General features: G+C 38.0%; 6 protein-coding genes across 20 annotated transcripts; 4 read left to right on the top strand and 2 right to left on the bottom strand.

The window, feature by feature from the left end:
- Positions 1-2,286, top strand: LOC133732348 (uncharacterized). 10 transcript variants are annotated; one of them, XR_009857063.1, is made up of 4 exons: positions 1-315; positions 535-615; positions 693-859; positions 2,065-2,286. XR_009857063.1 is itself a non-coding variant. In XM_062159883.1 (3 exons), the coding sequence occupies exons 1-3, from the start codon at positions 154-156 to the stop codon at positions 2,201-2,203; spliced, it is 423 nt and encodes a 140-aa protein (XP_062015867.1). In that variant the 5' UTR covers positions 2-153; the 3' UTR covers positions 2,204-2,286. The 10 variants fall into 10 exon arrangements, 1 of the variants encoding a protein (XP_062015867.1); XR_009857061.1 differs by having other exon boundaries at positions 440-615; positions 711-859; XR_009857064.1 differs by having other exon boundaries at positions 2-315; positions 498-615; positions 738-859.
- Positions 2,287-3,066: 780 nt separating this feature from the next.
- Positions 3,067-4,598, top strand: LOC133731000 (receptor-like protein EIX2). The gene is made up of 2 exons (XM_062158484.1): positions 3,067-3,235; positions 3,553-4,598. The coding sequence occupies exons 1-2, from the start codon at positions 3,067-3,069 to the stop codon at positions 4,596-4,598; spliced, it is 1,215 nt and encodes a 404-aa protein (XP_062014468.1).
- A 622-nt stretch (positions 4,599-5,220) lies between these two features.
- LOC133734674 (receptor-like protein EIX2) lies at positions 5,221-7,158 on the top strand. The gene has a single exon (XM_062162293.1). It carries the CDS (start codon positions 6,107-6,109, stop codon positions 6,851-6,853), a length of 747 nt encoding a protein of 248 aa, XP_062018277.1. The 5' UTR covers positions 5,221-6,106; the 3' UTR covers positions 6,854-7,158.
- A 5,438-nt stretch (positions 7,159-12,596) lies between these two features.
- LOC133728308 (zinc finger BED domain-containing protein RICESLEEPER 1-like) lies at positions 12,597-17,168 on the bottom strand. The gene is made up of 4 exons (XM_062155709.1): positions 16,893-17,168; positions 13,155-15,149; positions 13,003-13,067; positions 12,597-12,908 (listed from the first exon to the last, which is right to left on the bottom strand). The coding sequence occupies exons 2-3, from the start codon at positions 15,121-15,123 to the stop codon at positions 13,012-13,014; spliced, it is 2,025 nt and encodes a 674-aa protein (XP_062011693.1). The 5' UTR covers positions 15,124-15,149; positions 16,893-17,168; the 3' UTR covers positions 12,597-12,908; positions 13,003-13,011.
- A 661-nt stretch (positions 17,169-17,829) lies between these two features.
- On the top strand, positions 17,830-20,504 carry LOC133728307 (NADH kinase). The gene is made up of 5 exons (XM_062155708.1): positions 17,830-18,000; positions 18,620-18,862; positions 19,033-19,113; positions 19,697-19,848; positions 19,977-20,504. The coding sequence occupies exons 1-5, from the start codon at positions 17,908-17,910 to the stop codon at positions 20,350-20,352; spliced, it is 945 nt and encodes a 314-aa protein (XP_062011692.1). The 5' UTR covers positions 17,830-17,907; the 3' UTR covers positions 20,353-20,504.
- A 132-nt stretch (positions 20,505-20,636) lies between these two features.
- On the bottom strand, positions 20,637-25,068 carry LOC133728305 (E3 ubiquitin-protein ligase CCNB1IP1 homolog). Of its 6 annotated transcripts, none has more exons than XM_062155702.1 (10): positions 24,899-25,056; positions 24,614-24,768; positions 23,660-23,761; positions 23,461-23,533; positions 22,903-22,948; positions 22,729-22,759; positions 22,311-22,566; positions 22,055-22,218; positions 21,558-21,861; positions 20,637-21,484 (listed from the first exon to the last, which is right to left on the bottom strand). In XM_062155702.1, exons 3-10 carry the CDS (start codon positions 23,727-23,729, stop codon positions 21,478-21,480), a joined length of 951 nt encoding a protein of 316 aa, XP_062011686.1. In that variant the 5' UTR covers positions 23,730-23,761; positions 24,614-24,768; positions 24,899-25,056; the 3' UTR covers positions 20,637-21,477. The 6 variants fall into 6 exon arrangements, with proteins under 6 accessions (XP_062011686.1, XP_062011688.1, XP_062011690.1 ...); XM_062155704.1 differs by having other exon boundaries at positions 21,558-21,822; XM_062155706.1 differs by having other exon boundaries at positions 21,558-21,792.
- Positions 25,069-25,428: the final 360 nt, after the last annotated feature.

The following is a 25,428-nucleotide window of genomic DNA, read 5'->3' as shown; positions in this document are numbered from 1 at the left end:
TAGTAATTAGAATACTAAAAAGTAGCTGAACCCAGAAATCAAAATCCCGTGAGAGTTTCGAAAAGTGCAAAACTCAGTTGTGTAACTTGGAGAATATGGCTGGCCGGGCTGTGCGAGGAGTCCTGTCTGCGGCGGCAGAAGAAGTTGTAATTGATGGGATTGAAACTAATCCTGATCGTGTTCGACACTTTCTGGCAGGGGAGATCCTCACGACGAAATCCCTTAATAAGGGTACTATTGTCGGCAAAAGCTAGCATTGGTGTTCAGAAATCAATCTTGTTCTCCCTTGTTTGCTACCTTCTTCTCATTGATAAGGTAAAGTTATTTCAATTTTGTTCTTTTGTTTCTGAAATTGATCTAGTCGCAGATTTTTTGTTGTTGTTTTTGTGAGGTAACTACTGGTAGTTTATAAGGTTGTTGCTGTATATATGTTTGCTAGTCTATGTTTTCCTTTTGGAGATTTTGGCAATGGGGTTGATTTCGGTGTGTGGCAGCAGCCTCATTTCCAAGTTGGGTTTTTCTGGGTTCTTTCAGTAAAACAGATCTAGGGGTTTGATTTTTGTTCTTACCTGCGGAGGAGGCTGAAGAGGGCTTTCAATCTCAATTTAAGGAAAGGTATTAATTCAAAAAGTTTCAAACTTTATGTGTTATTCGGGTACCCAATTCAGATATATAGCCGCCCATTTGATTAGTTTTTATGATCAAACCAGTGTATGTGATGATTGATGCCAATACAGACAAAGGTTGAAATGGTTGTGACACAAGGAGATGAAGAAGGGAAGAAGATTGCAGCAATGGTGAGGCAGATTGGGGCTTCTAAGTTTGTTCTTGGACTCCATGATCACAGCTTTCTTTACAAGTAAGTTTTGAATGGACATTGGTTAGCAAATTTGATTAGAATCATTGATTAGGTGACTGATTATGTGTTTGATTTTCATCATTATGGTTGAGATGTTTGGGGTTGTTCATATTGGGATAAGAATTCAATGCATAATGAAACAATCAGAAATAGGTGAGCTTCCTAGGAAAGTCCTGCTCTACAAGAAAGAACTAATTAGTGGTTAGAATGTACTTTTTACTTAATAAGCTTTGAGGAAAGTTTCTGTTAATAGCATGGTCTTGGTGGGAAACGGGGACCCTATATGGTTCATCTGAGTCACTGTGTATGTGACATGTTGGTGATATAGGATAGCTACTCACAAGTTTTTAGGGCTCCATGTAGCAAATAGTTTGAGACATATACGTTGTATTGTTGGGTGACTCTGTAAAATATAGCATCTTCTTCAATGAATAAAAATACCTCTTTTGGCTATTGACAATGGATCATAGACCAATTGATTCCAGAAAATGTGAGGCAGATCCCATATTTCATAGTGCCATTCTCATTTTTCATGATTCTTCATATTAAATCCAGCTATTTACAGATAGAAGCAGGAGGAGTTTCTTTTATTTGTTGTTCATTCATTTGATTCTTTAATTTTAACCAATGGTCCCCTTTTATTTTATCCATCAAACCATATAATGTCTCAATGTTTGCAGACACATACATGTATATATTATAAGTCAGGAGTTTAGGTAGATGAGTAGATATGTCCTCTGTTCTGGAATTAACATAGCTTTGGAATATTTCCTTGCTTTGCTTGAAATCTTTTGTCCTTAATGTATTGTTTATTCTAAACAAGTTAAAATAGGCTAATTAATAAATAATACCTGCTAGATTTGACTTTCTCATTTCAAAAAATGGCTTTAGTACTGATAAAAAAACATTTCCATGGAAGTTGAGACATTGTTTAAGGCTACATACTTATCATATAAAAAGATGCTACTGACTTCTTATGCATTACAGTAAACATGCAGAGCACAAATTCTTTCTTAATAATTTCCCCAAATATATCAGAACCTTGTCATTTACTAGTTCAAATAATTAAGAAAAGATTGGGAATCTCATTTGAGACAAGCTCTACTATGACTGCAATGTTTGGATCCTTATGAAGTAGTAAGGTTCAATTAGGAACAGAAAATGATATAATGACAGTGTTTTTGTTCACCATCTGGTTTATATAGGTTGGCAATGGCCCAAGGCAACAATACTGCAAACAACTTCATGAATTGCAGAGTCCTAGCCATCAAGCAACCATCTTCTTCACCATTGAGGATCAACAAGGCCAGTGCTCCTAGTGATCAAAAAGTTTTCAGTACCTGATATGTAACTTTTCAAGTTACTGTCTTTATAAAGTACTGGCTGATAAGCATGTAACATATATTTATGCTACTTATTTACTTGCCTATTACTTGTGGTTAAGTGTTGATAATTATAATTATTAATTTAAAATTAATTTTCGTATATACTATATATTGGAGAAAAAAGTCTGTCTGTCACCTATTCCCAAAATTGAAAATTAATATTTTATAATTAGACACAAAATTAATTTTCACCAATAGTATTTGCATTTTTTGGCACCAAAATTTAAAAATGATTCAAAAATAGTGACAAACTATTTTTGTCACCAATAAAGTTAAATTTGGCAGCAAAAAAAAAATTGGGCGCAAAAATAAAAAAAGGATAAGATTTGAAAAAGAATGGGTGATGAAATATTAGAGATTAGGTGACAAATTAATTTCGTCACCCAAACCTATTTTAGTGACGAACTTAGCATTTCGTCACCTAAAGGAATCAGTCACGCACTATAGATGACGAAACTAGTGACGAACTTTTTTTGTCACCCATAATTTTAAGAATAGGTGACATAAGTGGTTTGTCACCACTTATGTCACTCATTGGGTAAATCTGTAAATTCTAGTAGTGAGAAAAGTCCCAGAAAGGACCCATAGTGACACTAGTGGTTGGAGACTCTTCAAAGTCTTTACTTCTTGGATTACCAATCTAGAACACATCTCGTACCAATCTTTCTCAGCTAATTAGTCAGTGAGGACTTCGTAAAATGGGTTGAGACTTGAGAATGATGACTTAAAAATATCTAGACACCTCACCACAATTCGGCTATAAATATACTCGTGCTCTGCATTCTATTCAACTTCACAAACAAACAGAGCCTCAAATTAATTATGGATATCTGTGTTAACTTCAACCCTATTTCTCGCCTCATTCTCCACTTGCTGCTCTTGTTATTTTTGGCTTCTTCATGCCTAAACACTAGCAGTATTATGGAATCATGCATGGAGGAAGAGAGACAAGCTCTTCTCAGCTTTAAACAAGATCTCACTGATTCGTCTGGTAAGCTTTCTTCTTGGGTGGGTCATCAATGCTGTTGATGGAGAGGGATTTCATGCAACAATCGCACTGGTCATGTTGCAATGGTTGACCTCCGTAATACATATCCATACACCCCTGATGGTGATCAGTGGAACTCCACGGAGTATGGAGAGATTCTTTTTTGCAGGGTAAGTCAATTAATCCTTCTTTGCTTGGCTTGAAACATCTGAGTTACTTAGATTTAAGCAACAATGACTTCAAATGGGTTCACATTCCAAAATTCATTGGGCAGCTTACGAGTTTAAGCTATCTCAATCTCTCATATTCTAACTTTTCAGGAAAGATTCCCTCTTCTCTTGGTAACCTCACAAACTTGAACTATTTGGACCTCGATTCTTATTCTCTTAGTAATGTTTCTTCCAAAAACTTGAATTGGATTTCTCATCTCTCTTCCCTCAAATACCTCAGTCTTAGAGAGGTGAACCTTAACAACACAGGAGTAAGTTGGCTACATGCAGTTAACAAGCTTCCTTCACTCTTAGAGTTGCATTTGTCATCTTGTCAAATTCAAAGCATTCCACACTCCCTGCAATCCATTAACTTGACATCACTTGCCGTCCTTGATATGTCATTGAATAATGTTATCACTTCTTCATTTCCTAAATGGATTTTTAATCTTTCTAGCCTTACGAAACTTGATCTAAGTGATAATTTTTTCAGTGACCCCTTTGTTGATGAATTTGCAACCCTCAAATCTCTAGAACACCTTGATTTATCTTTCACGGGACTCAAAGGTCAAGTTCCCAAATTCATTGGAAGTTTGTGCAAGCTGAAGTCATTAAGTCTTGCAGTCAACAAATTTGATGGGGGGATTCAAGAGTTTTTGAGTGGTTTTTCAGATTGTTCATTTAATAGAATGAAGTCACTAGATTTGTCTTATTGTGGGCTGGTAGGCAAATTGCCTAGTTCGTTGGGAATCCTAAAAAGCCTGCAGTATCTCACCCTCCGTGGTAATCTTTTCAACGGTTCCATTCCTCAAAGTTTGGGAAAACTCACTCAGCTGGTTATCCTTGATCTGTCTGATAATTCATGGGATGGCAGTTTAACGGAAGCCCATTTCATAAATCTCACAAGATTAAAGTCTTTTCAAGTAAGCACTGATCGACTTGTGCCCATCATTTTCAATTTGACTGATTATGAATGGATTCCTGCTTTCAAGCTCCGTGAAATTTACATTTACAATTGCCGAGTAGGTGTTGGCTTCCCTCTATGGCTTCAATCTCAAACTGAGCTCGTGCGGGTCTCACTTACGAATACTGGAATCTCAGGTCCAATACCAGAGGAATGGGTCTTTAAGATATCTTCCCAAATCCAATGGTTGTAGGGGTGGGCATAAATGACCGAAAGACCGAAAAACCCGGAGGAACCGATCCGGACCGGCCGGTTCGGGTTGGGTTTTAGACTGAAAATAGTTGTTTTCGGGCCGGTTCGGTCCCAAACTCATTCTTTCCGGTCCGGTCCCGGTCCCTGACTTTTGCTGACCTTTTGGACCGAAGAACCCGAACTTGACTATACAAGTAATATATTTTTTATTTTTTGTACTTACCCTCTCCCTATTTTGACTTATCCTTCTACTTTTCACTCTACCTATCCCTATCATTCTTCTTTATTCTCTCTCCACTGCGTCTTCTTTATTCTTTCTCCTTCTTCTTCTTTTTTTATATTTCTTTTATTCTTCTTTATTCTCTCTCCTCTGCATGGAAATTGGCTTCTCTGCTATAACTATAATTTGCTAGAAAAAAAAGTGCATCATCTGGCCCTTAAAACTTCTTGATGTTTCTTGATGTGACATCAGCTGACCCTTAAAACTATATCTGACGGTTGTGATAGAATCCAAGCAAATTATAGCATGTCATATTATAGCAGAGAAGCCAAGTCCCTTCTTTCTTCTGTCTCCTTCTTCTTCTTTTTTTATATTTCTTTTATTCTTCTTTATTCTCTCTCCTCTGCATCTTCTTTCTTCTGTCTCCTTCTTCTTCTTCTTTTATATTTCTTTTATCATTCTTCTCTCTCCTTCTTCTTCTTTCTTTCACGATTCCCCTCCTCTCCTCTGCTTCTCTCTTCTGCAGTTCTTCTCTCTTCTTCAGTTCTTCTTCTTTCTTCTTCTTCCTTAGCCAGTCAACCCCAAGCCCCCAACTTTGCTCCTCCTCCAAAAACTAGAGATCAGCCCGTCCATTATTCCTCATTTCCTCTACCTCTCGCTCTTCAAGTTCAACTCCGGCGCCGTCATCGTGCTCGTTCTCTTCGTCCTCCTCCGCTGCCGTCGCCACAGTCACCGCAAGTCGTGCACGACATCAGGAACTAAAAGAACCCACGATCTTTCTTCTCTTTTCCCAGCAATCCAAATCTCTTCTCCCTTTGATTTTTCAAAGCCAAAAACCTTTCTGGCTTTCTTTTCTTATCAATCTTTTTTTTTTTTTTCAAAGACGGGTTGGGCCCGAAAGCCCGAAAAAACAGGCCCGCTTGTCCCGGTCCGGGTTTAGCCCGGTCCCTATTCTCTGGAACTGCAAGCCCGGCCCGAAAAAAAAAAGCCGGTCCCGGTCCCGGTTCCAGCAAATCCAGTGCCGGTCTGGGACCGTGCCCAGCCCTAAATGGTTGGATTTATCTCACAATCAAATAAGCGGAAAGCTTCCGTTCCGATTCAACTCTTTTCCGAATCTAGTTTGGATAATTTTGAACCATAATCAATTTGATGGCACTATTCCATCATCTATTTGTAGCATTCAATCTCTATATGTCCTTATTCTGAATAACAATCAATTATCCGGAGAATTCCCTAAAGAATGGAGTTTGTGGAGTAGGATAGGCCTTGTGGATGTCTCAAACAACAATATGTCTGGTAATATTCCTCATCATTTTTGCAGTCTTCCTTTCATTCAGATCCTAGACCTTAGTCACAACAGATTTTCAGGGACTATTCCCAAGTGTTTGAATAATTTGGTCGGCTATGGTTATGGAGCCTGGACGTTCTTGACTTCTCAAGTCGGTTATGGAGCCTGGACGTTTTGGACTTCTCGAGTCGGCTATGGTGGCTATGGAATCTGGATGGTCACTGGTGGTCATATGGTAACAACTGTGACTGTAAACGGAAGAGCAAGTGAATACTTCAATAACAATGCGAGGCTTCTATTCATTATTGATTTTTTAAGTAATGATTTAGAAGGTGAAATTCCTGAAGAAATCTGCAGCCTCGTTGGATTAGGTACATTAGACCTGTCCATGAATCAATTAAGTGGAAATATTCCCTCAAAAATTGGAAACTTGCACTTGCTCGAAACACTTGACCTCTCCCAGAACCAGCTTTCAGGACAGATCCCACAAAGTCTCGCTTCTCTTACCTTCTTGTCTCACTTGAACTTGTCTTCCAACAAATTGACCGGAAGAATTCCTTCGGGCAACCAACTTCAGACGCTCGATGATTCATCTATTTATGAGGGCAATCCTTCACTCTGTGGATTTCCTCTCTCAAAATGCCCAGAAGATGGAGACAACATGCTTACATGCATGGGCCTCATGAAGCTGAATTTGATGATGAAAAGCTTGGTTTATATACTAGCGCGGTGCTTGGCTTTATCATAGGCTTTTGGAGTGTTTGTGGCACATTGATATTGAAGAAGTCATGGAGGTATGCTTATTTTCAATTTTTTGACCACATCAAAGAGAAAGTAGCACTAGCAATTGCATTGAAAGTAGCTCGTTTGAAAGCAAGGTAGTGATCGGAAACAAAACAAAAAGATAGTAGTTATATAATATGCTTGCTGATTTTTATCTGTACTATCTATGCAGTAATGTACGATGTAAATTTCCTTATGAACTTTGTTGTTTGATTAGATGTTGCTGTTGTTATTTTGATAACGGCAGCAATGATTTAGTGGGAGTGACGTACGGGCTAATTGGCATATGTAAGTTTAATACTCTATCATTATCAATAAATAAAGAATGAAAAATGTCACAGTACTAGTAAAATGAGAAACATAATGTATTTTATTTTTTCAAGAAAAAAAAAAAGACTCGTATGGCTAGCCAAAATGGTGACTGCAAATCAGTAATGCAGTGGCTTCACATTGCAGAGTAAATATGATCCCTTGATTTTAGGTTTGTACTTGACAAAAGAATTGTCACATATAAGAGCCATCATGATAATGTACAATTGTCACATACTCATTATTGAGATTTCTCCTATATTATATATACAGTAATGTCGAAAAAAATGTCCCAATCTAGAGATGAGTCTCTATGAATGCCAGGATTGCCAAACCAAATGCCCAAACATCATCATCCAATACATGTTCTTCAGTGGAGTGACTTGAGCCTCCTCGACAGCGGACAAAAAGCATACCCACCTGTTCATATTTTTGGAGAACAGAACTATACACCAGAGGAAATAACACAAACAGTAACAAATGGTTCATGATTCATCTTGCAAATTAAAGATAACAAACCTTAGTGAGACTTAAACATGTTGGAAATATCTTTGCACGATAAAGATTAAGAAACAAAAAGATACTTCCCTAAAGCGAACTTCCTAAAACTTAGGATGGACTCAAGAGAAGCAATTACCTTTAGGGTTTCTCCGAGATCAGTATTGAAGTTCATTTTTCCAACTTCCAATGACGAAGTGTGATGGAATGTTCCACTTGTTTTTGTATGGGAATGCCAACACTCAAGACGTACAAACTTTTGTACTTACATGAAGTCTCTGGACTCTTCTATATTTTCATGTGAGAACCTAGTTAATGCAAGTTATTATGTGTCATATGCTATCACAATACTTAGTTTATTCATAAATATATTAACTTTATTCACGTGACATCTCTGAAATTTTTGTATTTTCACGTGAAACTGGTTAATATTTTTGTATTGTAGTGAAACAAATTGGTTTCTTCGCCCAAATTAATGCAAGTTAATGTGCAAGTTATAAGCTGTTACAATACTTAGCTTTAATTTATTTAAATCATAAATGCATTCACTTTATTCACGTGAAGTCTTTGAACGCTTTTGTATTTTCATGTGAGAATTCAGTTAATGCTAGTTATAAGTTGTCCCAATACTTAGCTTTAATTTATGTAAATCATACATGCATTCACTTTATTCATGTGAAGTCTCTGAACTCTTTTGTATTTTCATGTGAGAACCCAAGTTATAAGCTAGTCACAATTTTTATGTTTATTCATAAATGCATTTAGCTTTATTTACGCGACATCTCTGAGATCTGTGTATTTTACGTGAAACCTCTTAATAAATTTGTGTATTAGTAAAACAAATTGGTTTTGTTGCCCAAACTTGGCTATAAATACATCAACAACTTTTTTCCAAAACATATATTAGTAGTCAAGTTATATATTGTTCATTGTTTTTTCCTAGCGACATGGTTACCGATTTAGATAGTTTTAGGGTGAGGGGAAGAGGGAGAAAGAAGAGGAGGCTAAACTGGAAAGAATCAAGAATGAGAAAAACAATGTTGAAAATAAACTCTTATTCCATTGTAGAAATGGTTGGTATGGGAAAAAATGTAGCACCGTGAGAGGTATATTTATATCCAATTACCGTGGAGTTTCAAGGTTCCCTCTCTCTCTCTCTCACTCATGCGCGCGCGCGCGCACACACACACACACACACACACACCCTCACACTCGCACATTTACCATGTACTCATAGTAAGCCAGATTAGGAAAAGGCAAAGACACAAAGGGAATTCGATAATGACAAGCTGGGTGTAATTCGGTAAAAGATGATTGTTCTTTGTGCAGTAGGTATTTCTTTTAATCAGATTTGATAATCATCCACACAGATTATAAGCATAAACATTTGGATGATCATGAATCATGATTATTGCCACCCAGAAGTATTGAAATTCAATCTTGTCTTCCAACTTGGACCTTTGAGGACCGTTTTCAATCAGGTTGTCGTTAGGGCTGTCAATTCCGACACGACCCGATAACACGACTCGAAACCCGTACGAAATAAAGCGGGTTGAACCCGCACGATTAAAAAACGGGTCAGTCATGGGTCAACCCGCCAACACGAAGTGAACCCGTATAACCCGATTATGCTATACTTCATCCTGAAATTTTAGACGTTGAGAGTATTTGATCATAGGATTAGACAATTTGAAATGTTTTGCTTTATAATTATTGGATTTAATTATTTATGAATTATATATAATTATTTATATTATTAGTCTTGTGGAGTTTTTAGTGAATTTAATCAATTTATGCATTTTTTTAGTTAAGTGGGTCGCATTGTTAACCCTTAAATGGGTCATTTTGTCAAACACGACACAACCTATTTATTAAATGGGTTAAGCGGGTTGGAAACGGGTAACCCGTTTAATAAATAGGTTGAGTTTGGGTTTAAATTTTTGACACGATTATTAAATGGGTTGGCTTTGGGTTTGTATCTTGCGACACGACAAATACCTTGACCCGACACGAACCCAACCCGACACGACCCATTGACAGCCCTAGTTGTCGTTGCAAGAGATTGTGAAATTGACAAGTTCCATATTACAAAATCATTATGTGTAGAATAGTCAATCATCGACGCGTATGAATACTGCAAAGAGATTATCGAGATTTTAGTTTCATTGTAAATTATAAATAGTGAAAAGCCGGTAGAAATGAGATTTAATTTTCACCGCTTTCTTTGGTGCAAATTCAATTTGTTGGTCACAGTGTCGCCCAATTCAATTTCAAGTTGAGTACTACTTATTGAGAACCAATTCCCTTGAATTGATTTCTTATAGCCAAAGCAGATGATGTTTTGGTGTTTCCATAATAAGAGAATGTCATATTTTTTTTTTTGAGGGAAATGGAATCAGGTTCCAAATATATTACGACGTCACTGCGTCAAGCTAGAGGGTTATAAGGAACCACTCATAGTACAAGTTCAAGCACAATACAGACTGCGGAAGGCAGCCCAAATCTCCTAACCAAAGACTAAAAAACCTAAAGGAACTGCAAGGAAATAAAACTTCCTAATCCTACACCATCCAAGAATGAGAACATTCAAGAAATAGATATAGGATTTGGAAATAAAATACAAAAACTAAACCAAAAACAGAAGAAAAAACGGTCACAAACGTACACAATCCGAAACAAAGCAACTATAACGAAGCATTAACGCCTAAAGACCCAATGGTGTACGTCGCTGCAAACATCATAGCCAAAGCTTCATCAAGGACAGTGCAGGCCTGCAGCCCTATCCCTCTTGAGGTAGGGCATTCAGCTCCTCCAAAGCCGGCTCCCTAGCACCCCCCACTGAGGTGGGCGTAGACATAAGCTTGGGCTTATTCCGATGACCTCGAGGTCTGCCCTTCTTCTTCAGAATCTTCCCATCAGTTACTGGGACCTCGACTAAGCTATCAGAAAGTTTCAGACGCTTTCCATCATCGAGCCACTCCTCCTCAAGAAGCCTTCGCACACCCAAAACCCTAGATGGGTGTCCAAAACAACCAACAGCTAAAGCCCCATCTCCTGCCAGCCCAATAGGTCCAGAATTCGACCCATTAGCCCTCAAATTGGTCAAGCCCATATTCAAGCCCGGTCTAGCGGTCAACCCTAATTTGAAATTAGGGTTTCCCGCCGAAAAACACGGAGCAGCCAACATGGAGCCCGTCCTCAGCTGCGCCGCTTCCTTCCCAGCATCAACCTCCTGCACGGTACCAAAGCCCCCAGCGCAGGTGCTAACTCTGTCAATCCAGGCTGCAGCAACGACCGACGTCGACGAGTCTTCCACTGAGGCATTGGACGGCGGACCCGCCGCCTTCTGCAAATCAGATGACAGAACCAGTTCCTCCACAACCAATTCCTTCACCAGCTTCCGATCGCATTCCCCTCAGCCATGGGTGAAGAAACCACAAGCCTTGCAGATTCCGCGGCATTTTTCATACCGGAATTCAAGGACCACAGAAACCTCCGGCGAGAAACGGATCGTACGCCAAGCCCAAACTCGGTGGCGCACATCATGGATCAACCGGATCCTCTGGATAGCCTCCTTTTGTTGTAGCGCCACACGATCCGCCTTGACAAAGGTTCCCAGCATGTTACCAAGCCGGGTGAGAGCCCGTTTGTTGCGCATGACTACTTTTTGTAATCAGGGGTTTAGGCTCAATGTCCCCCCCCTTGTATTCGACAGTTTCTTTAATCAAGGCTATCAGGGCTTGAGGGCTGCCGCACCGCCCTCTTTTCAAAAAAAAAAAAAACTATCACAATTAATACTTACGTTTAATATATGTAAATCATAAATGCATTTACTTTATTAACGTGAAGTCTCTGGCGCCTCTCTCTCTCTCTCACACACACACATACCATGTTCTCATAGTTAATTTGAAATAGACATGAGTGCAATACAACATGGCAAGCCAGATTAAGAAAAGACAGACACAAAAAAGAAATTCGGTAAAAAAAGGTTATTTCTATACGCACTATAAACTGTGTGGATGATCATGAATCATGATTACTACCACCCAGAAGTTGTTAAACAGCGACAAGCGTGGTCTGTGGCCCACCATTGTACCGATACTGTCCCAACTTAACCACCCATTAGATGTTGGGTTTTAATCACAAAAGGTCTCGGTACAATTGGGTGTGATCCATCCACTTATAAGTTATATTTTATTTGTCACTTTTTCAATGTGCGATCTTTCCTCTCTAACAGAAGTATTGGAAAATCGATATTGGCATACAACTTAGAGCTCTGAGGACTGTTTTTTCGATCAGGTTATCATTGCAAGAGACTATGAAATTGACAAGTTCCATATTACAAAATCATTATGTGTCAATGAGTAAGAATACTGCAAAGAGATTATCAAAAAGATTTCAGTTTCATTGTAAATTGTAAGTAGTGAAAAGCCAACAGAAATGGAGATTTAGTTTCCTCTACTTTCATTGATGCAAACTCATTTTGTTGGTCACGGTGTCCCCCAATTTAATCGTAGGCCGCCGTTAGATTAGGTTTGAGAAGAAGTGAAGGTATTTTTTTTTTTTTTGAAAGGAAGTGAAGGTATTTATTCACTTCTGATTTTTGGTCATAAATATATATTTTTGTGAAAGTTGCAGGCAACGCAACTTAGTAAAGAGTGTGCTTTTGTTTCTTAGTTTTCATATTCGATTCTAGATGTCATTGTTGACCCTCCCTTACTTATCCCATGTACTTGTATCTCATGTCAATAAAACTTCACTCTGATCTCCAAAAAAAAAAAAAGTTTAGAGCTACTTAGCTAGAACCAAGTCCCTTTAATTGATTTCTCTGAGCCAAAGCAGAGGTTCACTTTGGGTTCCCAAACAATAAGGGAACGCCATATTCTATACAACGCAGTAAATGACAAAGGAATTCTTTCATTACACAACCATATCTCATCACACAAGGGTACATTGAAGAGATGACTTACAATCATGAAACAGGTCCCGATAATATAAGCACAAATCAGAGAATCTAGTTGATGCAAGTCCTAAAATTTACATTTAAGCTTTCTTGCTAAAGAACTATAAGCAATTAACAAGTAGTCTCATGTGGAGATATAGATACATAGAGAAAAGGTGATGTTCATTGCCCACAACAGTCCGAGGAATGGACTCAGTGTATAGATGGCAATTCGACACCAAGGAAAAATGTTAATACAGGATCCATCAACCTTGCATAACAAGATAACGTCAAAAGTCAGCAGTTTGTTACATATATAATTAGCCAATTAGCGGGAAAAGAGAGCCAGTGCAACAGACACGTACCATTCAAAATTAACTTGATTCAACAATGGCAATTGGTCTAACTGAACTCGAGAATCGATTGACATCTGATACAAAAGAGATATTGCAATAAGATTACTGCTACATACAGGTTAAATTGAAGACAGCAAAATTCTAATGTATGATGCACTTGCCTTTTAATTCCATCTGCAACCAATTTTGCGTGCATATTAAAGCCTCTCGAATTTCAGGATTCAGCGAGCTTCGACATTTATCAAGCACTCTACCATCAATGCTGAATGCAGATTCTGGTGCAATAGTTGACATAGGAGTTCCTAGAACATCACGTGCCATCATGGACAATATAGGGTACCTTGGTGTGTGGACCTTCCACCAATTCAATATGTTAAAATCACAATTACGAGGAAAGTTTGGCTCCTGTAGATATTTTTCCAAGTCAGATGTCACATTCTGGCTCTGAGATGTCTCGTAGAGAAATTTGTCAAAACCCTTCAATCTATCCCTGGGATCACTGCTGGTACTAGGTAAGCTGCTTCCAGGCAAAGCTGAACCTTGATCAACCATTGTTGAGCAAATTGAATATGCATCAAAAAGCTCCTTGATGCCATCAGAGACATCCTTGATCTTCTCCAAAGATTGACTACCATAAATTTGAGAATAGTAATACTCAACCAACTTCATCTTGAATCTGGGATCCAAAATTACGGCTACTGCCAAAGCCAAACTGCACTTGCTCCAATATTTGTCAAACTTATCCTTCATCTTTAATGCCATAGACCTGAGGAAGTCGTCTGGGCTCTTGCACCATTCAATTAATTGAATGTGAACATCACAAATCTCAGGAAAGTATATACTTGCAGTCGGATACTTGTTGCCTGAAAATGCATTAGTGATTTCAACAAGAAGTTTCATATAACCAGCAATAAAGCTTGTCCATTCCCATTCTGTATCAGTTAAATCTGATGTATATGAGGGATCATGCTCTTGCAGGACTGAAAATGCACCCCTGTATTCTAAAGCTGTTTCAAGCATAAGGCATGTTGAATCCCATCGAACTGGGCAATCAACAACCAATCTCCTCTCACTGTTGATCCCAACTTGCTGGGAAATTTCATTGAACTTCCTTTGGGCCACTTGTGAACTTCTTACATGTTTGACACTTGCTCGAATCTTGTGGATCACCTCTCTCAGTGCTTCCAACGCATCTTTCACAATCGAATTTATAACATGTGCAGCAGAGCGAATGTCAAATAACTGACCATGACCCAAGAGAGGCCTACTTTGGGAGATCTGGTCTTTAATTCTTAGAACAATGTCATCATCAGTGGAACAATCATCAAATGTCAAGGCAAACAACTTACTGTCAATATCCCAGTCCATCAGGCACTTGATAATCACTTCCGAAAGCAAATCATCAGTATGCGACAAATCAAGTGTGACAAAATTCATAATTTTCTTCTGCAGTTTCCACTCCTCATCAATAAAGTGTGCAGTCAAACACAGGTACTCAACACCTTCTGGAGAATACCACATTTCAACAGAGAGGTTAATTCTGCCATGAAAACTATTTATCATCTCATACACTTTACCTCGTTCTTTCCTATAGATATCCATACAAAAATTCTCGACATCATTATTTGGCACAAGATCAAATAAAGGCTGAAGGTTCTTGACAAACACTTTGAATCCTACATCATCAACCATTGGCAATGGGTAACCATGTAATATAATCATGCGAGCAAGATCAAACCGACTACGGTCCTGATCAAACTTCCCACTTGCAAGGGTAACAATTTCATCCTTTTTCTGATCCTGATCAAACTTCATAATTGTTGGCTTAATATATGTGTCTTGTCTCTGTGCTTCATCACCATTGATAGTTGCAAGGCTAACAGTATTATCTTTTTTCCTTCTCTTCGCTGCAAGTAGTTGAGAAACATCAAAGTTTGATCGTTTCAGACATCGCATTAGATGATTCCTCAGGTGTGTGGTCCCACTATTACTTGATCCACTGAGTTTCTTGTTACAGTGTACACAAATAGCATAACATATATCAGCCTTCCTAATCCTTTCAAAATGATTCCATACAACAGATGTCAACCGCTTTGGTTTCTTGATGGCTGTTTCATTTGGTATTTCCATCACATAGGCATGAAATCCACCAAAGTCTGCAGGTCATATGAGATATAATGACTAAATCAAATAAATCAACAAGATGAATTTGCAGAGCCTCTTATCAAAAAAATAAAAAAAATTGCAGAGCCTCAAACATCAATATCTCAGAAAATAACGTCACAAAAACAACATAAACAACAACAACTCCATCAAAACATAAGCATGAGCCCATCATTACAGCACTACTGAAAACACATATCCCAGACTAGAACAAATACTAGCCGATTACCAAGGTCCTATATCATGGTCCACGCTGCACAACAAGAAAATAAATTGAACGGAAAAATTCATTAAGAACACAAAGAATCTGACTGGATCCCATCAATCTATATCTAGCTGGAAAATCCAGAAGGTAAGAACCAAAATTACATACTAAAATGTTTTCTACTGATTTTTCTGGGCTAGGGAATTAATGCTACAACCCCACGACAGGCATTCAAAAGTTGTTTCCCTCCTTTTGATAAATGTACCGAAGTTCGAATATGGATCACTTCGCACCCTAACACACTAGAAAGTTTTACACAGACATAGTCCAACTCGAGAAAAAAGCATTCCAAAATATATTGACTTCTTCCTCTGGCTCATTATTGAAACATTGCATCGATGCTCTATATTCCATTCAACTGCAGTTTTGTGGAAATACAGGATTTTCTTCCCCTTCCCTTAATTAGACATCTTCATCTAATTTATGCCCTCTCCTAGCATATTCTCTGGGAAAGTTCCTATGTTTCCACTGTATCAAGGGGTTGGTAAGCCAAATCATATCAAAGCTTTGAGAAACCAAACCACAGGGGATATATCTGTAGTTATGTGTAATCTACAGATATAACACATGCATATATTGCTTATACTAGGCATACTTCTTCACATGCACACACATACACATACATGAAACCTCCCATGTCAGTAGAGATTTACAACTCCACTAAATTGAGAAATAGATAGCATAACAATCACAGAGAAAGAACGATGGTGCAATTAACTTCTAGGGTATACAACCTTGCAAGAAGCCAAAGAATCTCAAGCTGAAACTTTTGCACTCTTATATTCATCATTTGGTCAAGAAATAAAAACTCAGACGAAAAACCCTTAACATTTCGTTTTTCTGTTTTCTGAAGGAACATTTGATCATTTGCTAATGCTAAAACTAGTGTCGAATCCTAATGCTCCTCTTGATCATGAAAACTAATGAGGTAACCTCAGCCTCATGATTTCAAAATTCATCAATACTCAAACAAGTGTTAAATCTTTTATGCATCTTCAAGAATAATAAAGTGCACCTATTCAAAAAATAATAATAATAAGAATAATAAAGTGCATAAAGACATTGCCAAACTTAAAAGTAAAGGAAAAGACTTTCACAACAAAACAACAAAACATTTGGTTATTTACTCTACTAATGAAGACACTAGTATCAAATCCATACAATATCACAAGGTAAACCTCAACCCCATGTTTTCAAAATTCATCAACACCCAAAAAAAAAAACCCATGTAAACAAACTACAAATTCAACAAGAAACTACAACAAAATCACAGACTTGAAAAGCAGGGATTTTCAACATTTCAGTTCAATTTCCCAAACCCAAAACGATCATATCCATCAAAGCCTCAAACTTTAGGATCTGGGGTCACACCCAAACATACTCCCATTTACATCAGAAACCCCCAAATTAAAATCCGAACAGTAAAAAAAAGGGCGAAACAAATTGAAAAGAATTAGAAATTGGGACTTACGGCAATTGTAATTTGAGAAATTGAATCGGATCGGGAAATTGGGGGTTTGGATTGTGAGAGATCCTAGAGAGGGCGAGACTGAACCCGATATGGCTTTGAGAGAATATGGGTTGGATCCGATAAGACTATACCACCCATTTTGGTTTGTGGGTCAATAAACTAAGCTTTGAGATACGTGCTTTTTTTATTGCACCGAAACCGGTTGGACCCGGGTATGGATCCTATTGGTCCGTTTGGCACACCTATGGGCATCCATCCGGGGTTATGAGGTCAAGTCCGCCCCAACAATGCAAAATATTGAGATTTCAGTAATTGCATCTTACACCTTTGTAATTGGGGAAAAATTGCACATTGGGGCCTTAAATGACTAATCGGGGTAGTGAGTTGAACTTCCGCCCTCTTATTTTTGTTTTTCGTATGTACAAACAGGTCGGTTACTCGGTTTGATAACCCTTGTTCTATCACCTTTTTTGTCGGTAGCATTCATCCGATCTCGTCTGATTGCCAAATCTCGCGGTTCATCTCAGATGAGTATTTCGTCACTAGAGTTCAACGTTTGTTGTAAATTGAGAGAGAAAGAGGAGAAAGTGAGTTACCTGAAAGCAGTTGTGTTATGGCTGAGCTGGTTGTAGAGTCAAGAAATTGAGCAAAAGAGAGACTCGGAAGTTATGAAACCAATTAACTGACCAAATCAAATTGTTTCATGGTAGGTTGGTTTGGTTCAGACTTGACTAGAAAAGGGTTGATAATTGGTCGATGAATGTTGGATTTCATTTTACTCCCCTACTTAAGCGAAATATTAAAAAGATACGTGAATTGTTAATATAGTTTCTCTTATTGAAAAAGAAAATAATGTGTAAAACTGTGGGGTAGTAGAGTAAATAATGAAAATGGAGTAGGCCTCCTCAACATTAAACATAAAGTAACGCGAGGCCTCCGCTACTTGGAGTCTTAAACTGAACCAACCGCCATATACCCTTCTGTGAGAAAGAACGCGAGAGAGAGGGAGATAGTAATGGCGAGGAGGAGATTGTTGGTGCTGCTAAAACCGTTCGACGTTTACCCAGCTTCCCAATCCGACGGCCTGTCTCGCATCACCAGCCTCCAGGTAATATCACACTTTCCTCTTTGTTTGATTCAATGCTCGCTACAATATGAAACCTTTCCGCGGATCATCACCTTTCAACTGTTTCCCTTAATTGTTTGTGAAATGCTTAAAGTTGAAAACTTTGATTTGAATGCTTTGTGGGTTTGGTTTGTTTTGTTCTGCTTTGTAAATTACAAGGGGGAAATGAGAAAATATTAGGAAAAAAAAAAAAAAAGTTTTTTGTCCAAAGATTAATGCTTGCAAGACCTTGATATTGAGGTTGATTTGAAGTTGGGACTTAGAAATGATAAAAGTAAAGTTCGTTGCAGTTGAAATGAGTTATTATGCTTCAAGATGGAAAACATGGTCAAGGTTTCATGTGTTTATGGCAAATATGTAAGCCTGATTTCACTAGTTCAATCCAGTATGTAAGAGTATTTAATACCCACAAAAGAAAAAGAAGGCGATGACATATTAGTTATTCTAAAAGTTTTTCCCACAAAAAAGCTCTGGCTTTATGATTGTATAAGAGATAACAAGTTTAAGATCATAATATCTGTTCTGTAGAATATGTCTTGGTTGTGAAACTGTGTGCCCGGAAATAATACAGTTAGGCTTAATCTTGAGACCATTTCTTCAGCTACGGCACTTGGACAATAGGCGAAAGGTGCACAAGGATGCAATGAACTTTTGTCAGAATATTTTGCGGCACAAGCCTGTTGAGTGGAAAGCTCTACTGCGTAACGATATAAGGCAGCCCATCCATGATGTGGACCTTGTTATTACAGTTGGTGGTGATGGCACCTTACTACATGCTAGCCATTATATTGATGACTCTGTTCCAGTTCTAGGAGTGAATTCTGACCCTACCCGACCTGAAGAGGTTAGTTTCTTGCTTTGGCTAAGCCCATAGAGTGTTGGTTAGCCTTTGTATGGGCATATTACTTTCCTGCGTTTTACTTAATCTTTTCTTGTAATCAATTCATCCTTTTCTCTTTTTGCGGATTATAGATTAGAATATCATAAATTATTTACTGTATTTCATTTGATTAGGTGTTCAGGCACAGCAATGAGTATGATGCGACGAGAAGCACAGGCTATCTTTGTGCTGCAACTGTTGACAACTTTGAACAGGCAAGACTTTCTAAGATTATTTTATGAATTTGACCCAAAGAAAATCAGAATGGAGGCCAGGCTGTAGTTTGGCTTCTCTGTTGTGAGGTTTATAAAAGCAGTCATTTGGAGAAAAGATCTATGAACAAAAAGTTAAGAATTAATCTCCAGTCTAAGTCTTTAACTGATGCTCAACCTTTTAGTGTCAAGAAATATTTCCATCAAAATGTTTTGTAGTGCAACTTCTCACCATTATTCACTTGCCTTACGGGAGAGTACTCAAATAAAACCTCGTTGTCTGCCAAAGCCTTCCTGCTGTGGTCTTAAAGGCATCTAGAGTGTAGCACAAAATGATGTTTCTTACTGGGTCATATTGGTGGGTTCTATGTAGCGGAAGCCCAATTGCTCAGGTGCAAAGCTTAGTTAAGTCTTTTCGTTATGAACTTATGAGGTTGCTCTGCACAACCTCAAGTCAGACCATTTATCTGTTTTTCGAGTTATGGAATCGATGCTTTGTGAAAAATCAGTGTTCTTCAGCCCAGGGCAGACCTTCCATTTTGCTTGCAAATTTTAGAACTAATCTTTTGATAATTACTCTTTCCAGATACTGGACAACATCATAGAGGATCGAATTAGTCCTTCCGATCTGAGAAGGATCTCCATAGGTGTAAACTCACAAGTGATCTCAACTTATGCTCTTAATGATATTTTAATTGCACATCCATGTCCAGCAACACTTTCACGGTTCTCATTCAAGTAAGGCGCCCCCTTGGTCTCACACAAATAGCCATACATTTGACTTTTATTTTTATTTTTTATTAGCATGTGTTAAATGCGTTCTTTAAAACAAAATATATTTATATATTGAAGGTCTTTGTTTGCAGAATTAAAAGTGATTACCAGCCATGCTCTCCTTTAGTGAGCTCTCGATCAAGCGGTCTAAGAGTTTCAACAGCTGCGGGAGCAACAGCTGCAATGCTTTCAGCTGGCGGATTTCCAATGCCCATATTATCTCAGGACCTCCAGTATATGGTAAGAGAGCCCATTGCATTAGGAGCAGCCTCAAGCTTAATGCATGGGTTTATTAATCCTCGACAGTCCATGGAAGCTACATGGTTTTGTAAAGAGGGAATCATATACATTGATGGTACTCATGTCCGCTGTTCTGTAAAAAATGGGGATCGCATTGAGATATCTTCCAAGGCCCCAGTTTTGAAGGTTTTCTTGCCTCACCGTGTACAGCACGTTAGTGGTTTATGAGGAGGCCAAGTTACAATGAAAAAGATAGTAGAGAAACATTTTGTAAATATGGCTGGTGCATATATGGGGCACTTCCGTAGACATGAGTCCACGTTTACCTTTTGATTCTCCGTTTCTGAAGGGAAATCTACTAATTTTGGAATGATTTTGCATCGTAGATTGTTCAATATTGGCATTTACAACTTTTGGAGTAATGAGTTTAAGAAATCCGGTAGACAAGATGGATGCGTGCAGATGAAATTGTTTGAATTTGCCTTCATAAAAGAGAAGCAAAAAAACATTTGCCCCGTGATCTGTAAGACAACCTATAAGTCGCAATAAAAAGAAGGGGAGTCCAAATTAGTTTGGTCTTGCAGCAACTAGTTATTGTTCTAGACTTCTAGTCGTATCTGTCATCCACTATGTTGTATGAGATTCCAAGTTCAAATGCCCCTCTACGAAGATCCAATAACAAGAGTTTAATTCGCTTTTGTGAATAGTGTATAAAATAGGTTGGTGATCATTTTGGTTGTAACAGAAGTGCTAGATGCCTAAATTTCCTTGAATTTTAGGGTACAATATGATGTAAACGGAGACAATTCATATGTAGTGACCACCAGATACACTAGGATTTCACTGCTAGCATCAAGTTTGATTTAAAATCCACCATAAGCACTAATATTGACAAAGTAGATTTGAAGCAAATGACAGTAATGTTCTTTGAAGACATCCACAGTTTATATCGACATACTACATCAAAGTCTGCTTTCACGAACAGTATGTCAGTAGGCTCTTGTATTTCATATAATTCGTCACAAGATAGAATGCAACCTCTATGTACTGATAGTACTACTTATATCTGCCAATTAAGGTGATTACATAAGGGTTTTCTGTGGAGAAAAGAAGGGGGCAGAGTTAGAGCTGAATTATCGTCAGGGACACCATTTCCATGCCCAAAACCATGTTGTTAAGGCTGCTTCACCCAAAACACACGACTGAAGTTGGAGAAAGTCTACAGCAAATGATGTCAGGATAGCTGATTCATGTTTCTGTTGCAGCATTTGATTCTTATGAACTGATGATTGTAGGATTAGTATTTACTATCTAGCATGACTTTCTGTGAACCGCAAACCCTCAACTTCAAGCCTAGAACCTGCAAAATCAGTTCATGAAGATTCAGCAATAAGTAGGCTATGTAAACTTATGGAACTAAGATTGCAACTTACGTGAACATCTGAGGACGACGGGAGAGCTGAGGCCTCTTTATTGGGGAGAATAAAATGTTCCTTAAAGTCGTTGAGGGGTTGCTAGCTCCAGATCCAAACATTGGGTTAGCACCAGGCCTTCTGTTCACAGCATCGACTGGCATGGCAGCTTGTTTTGCCGGTGAGATAGAGACATCAAAAGGACCACCCGAGTTTGAACTATTCTGTCTTGCTGGCCATATATCCTCTTTTGGCCCTGGAGTTTCAGGAGTAAGAACCCGCCAATCTGCAAGAAATAAGTCAACTGGTTTTGGAAGTACTTGAGCTGAAAAAAAAAAAAAAAGGCTATATAACTCAAGTTATACCATCAAATGTCAAAACTTGTGGGTCCAAAAGTATTATTTTCTATACATGATTTTTCTTTAGTGTTTTGCAATATAATTATTAGTACCTCATGGAATAAAATCCTTGATTGGCAAATATTGAAGTATATGCAACTTTGAAAGAAAAAGAATTACCTTTTCTAACAGCCTCTCTGCGATCCATAATGTTAGCCTGGTTTGAGAAAAGATCAGGTTCATTTCTGGAATAGAAATTTGTTGCAGGTTGGATGGCATTTCGTTTAACTGATTCGTACTCACTCCTCAATTGATCATACATTTCATCCAACTTTCTCTTCTGTCTGCAACATAAATAGTCAAAAAACAATACTCATCCCCAATACTGGAACTATATGCCCCAGGAAATGGAATCAGTAGAGTATGGACACCAGACCTGGATTTCTCTGAATATTTTTCCTGGAGCTCCTGCTTATCCTTGGACAAGCTCTCATTTTCTTGCTCCAACATTTCGCACTTCTTGGCATATTTCTGGCACTGAGACTGCATCTTTTGCAATTGCTCCATGAACTTTTCTTGCATTGCTTCACATTTCTGCCGGTATTGACCTGCTACCATGCTCAACTTGCGCTGCATTATCAATTCCTTTTGCCCAATATAGAACATGACACTTCTATGTGCACTCTTCATTACTAGGATTGATTGTTAAGGGAGATATACACAGAAAGTTGTCACAAACATGGAGAAAAATTGCTGACAATATAAAATGGATATAGGTTGGTCACTCCCTTAAATGAAAACAGATGCAGCAATCATCATATGCAAAGAAGAAGGTAAAAAAAACAAAAGGATACATATATCTGGAGACACTCCAGTCATGGCCATCTGCAACATTAGCAAGGCAGAAAGATAAGGTACAGAAGCTGAAACAATAGAAATAGGAAAGCAACAGTACCGAGAAATGGGGCAGATTTCACTAGATTACAATAAGATAAGATTAAGTATGTTCATAACAAACACTTGCTTACATTTATCCATTCATCATTTGGATTGACATCCACAACTTTCATATGACTGCCAAGAGGAAAGCAAAAATGAGAAAGGCAGAGTGGAAATAGAAAATCTGTTCTAGGCAACAATGAAAAATGATTGCCACATTGCTTCTATCTAAAACCCAAGTATCACTACTGGCAGTCTGGCTGGAACTATATAGCTCTGTTTTGTGGTTCTAGCAAGGAAGTTCTCAAAGAATCGAATGCTTGCAGCAGCAGAAAAAATACTGCAGTACCATCAGTGCTAGAAAGAGACTAAAGTTCGATCATCGAGCAGCAAGTCCATATAGTGCATACTTCTAGTTACAGTATCATTATACTTAATAAAATGACGGTAATAGTATACGCATTTATCATTCATGGTAATACACAAGGACACAGAAGTACAACCTATAACTTATGTCTGTTCAAGTAAGGTTGTTGGTTATCTTTCATCTATGCTTGGCACAGTTGTACATTTACGAAACCCAAGGCCCGAAGGATCTATATCCCTAAAAATATGCTGCAGTTTCAAAGATCATATTAATATCTTACCTCTTAGAGAGCACTTGATCACAAATGGGACATGCTCCATCATTGCTAAGGATCTTGTTAGCATCCTCTGTGCCTTTTCACAATGTTAAGGAAGTTCATATAACAAAATACCTGTGACCCCTATTTCCAAAAGAAAAAAGAGAAAGAAACATTAAAGTCACACAACTTTAGAGGCAGAAATTTCCTCTACAAAGGATACAGAGAAGGTGGCCACAGGTTGTTGAGATGGCCCGGCCTTCCAGTTCACGCCAACACGCATTGCATCTCATTTCAACCTTCAATCTCTAATGACATGGCAAATCTGGGGCATATAGAACATATTAACCAAAAACACACATCTCAAGGGTTTCCAACTACGTTATATACTTCTATGCCTCATGGTATGAGTTTCAAATAAGAAACCAGTGTGACCTATGAAGTAAGAGCGAATTATACTATGAGAATACCAAGATGCTTGTCCATCTTGAAGAAGGAACAAGCTTGTGCAGTGTGACTCAGAGATACTAAGAAATTTCCAGAATGCAAATGAAAATGTCCAATGAAGACAAGGAGATGCTAAGACATTCATAACTATTGCAAAAGCAATGAATTCTCAAAAGCTTCTTACAAGAAATTTCCAAATATTGAACAGTTTCTGAATCGAAGATGCTATAATCTTTCTAATAGGCCTCAAATTCATCTCCATGGAGCTTTTGGTCAATAATTTAAATGTTCCGTAACTTTAGGTTATAATCAACATTATCAAACTTGCCACAAATTCTTGGATTTAGTGTAGATTGGGTGCTGTTAAAAACAACTATTATCTGACAATTCCACAGCTCTCAAAGTGTGACAAAAGATAAATCACTACATCCACAGGGTTCAACAAAACAAGACAAGGAAATAGTGATAATACTTTAACTATGAGATGCATATTATAACCAATACTACCAAAGAAATGAATAATGTTCTGGAATTAGACCTTTGGTTCATCTCGACAGAAAACAAAATCAGAGAAAGAAAATATTTTCAAGTTCATTTGAGAGCAAAATTCAGAGGTGATTCTCATCAATAAACAATCAGCGGTTCAAAATTTCAAGTTCGTTTAAGTCTGTAACGAGCAAGCAAACAGGCACAGGAAAGCTTCGAATTAAACTTGTACATGGAATCGTACCTGAATCACAATCAAAACTCGGTGCCAAAGCTTCGAATTCGTTGCTAGTGACCAAAGCTCTCAGATGATCAAAATCTAGACCGGCTGATTATGATTTTCTGGTTCACTAACTTCGCCGCTTCTCGAATTGTGCACCGATTCGTACACTAAGCTTCCTGAAATTCCAGAAATTAGAAAGAAAATGAAAAATCAAAGATCATAGGATGAAGAAATTAGCGATGAGCCAAAAAAAAAACGAGGGACGAAAACCTAGCGAAGATTTGTAGAGGAAAACAAAAATCGAACCTTTTCTTTGTTTCGTCGTTTCCGATCGGAGAAATGAGGTCGGCGCAACTAGGAGGAAATGCAGAGAGAGCGAGCCGAAGAAAACCTAGGCGTTTTGGCGGGAAAAGTTCTTGCTCTGGAAGATGGTGAACGGCTTCTGATTTGAATCAGAATTTCTGAGCTATTTATGTGAGAAAGCAACGCTCTCTATTTTAAACTCGTGAATCTCGGGTCGGGTTTTTGTTTTGGTATAGAATCGAGTCGGGTTAATTTTGAAAGTCCGAGAACGCAGCGTTCCATATCCGAGAACTGTGTCCGTGTGTGTGAAAATGTTTTTTTTTTTTTTTCTTTGGTGAAATGTAAAGTAATTGATTTTTTTTTTTGGACATGAAATAGTATTATTGAGTAAAACGCTTTCCAAAAGTAACAAAAATTCATTATTAAAAAAGAAATTATAACCATTCGAACAATTTTGGAGTCATTACAAATGTATAATTGACTAAAATTGTCCTAAAACCCCTAATACTAAATATATCATGTAGCACTACCCT

Source organism: Rosa rugosa, chromosome 2 (assembly GCF_958449725.1).
Source record: "Rosa rugosa chromosome 2, drRosRugo1.1, whole genome shotgun sequence".
NCBI classification, from domain to species: Eukaryota; Viridiplantae; Streptophyta; class Magnoliopsida; order Rosales; family Rosaceae; genus Rosa; species Rosa rugosa.
This window is presented reverse-complemented; position numbering and strand designations above follow the sequence as displayed.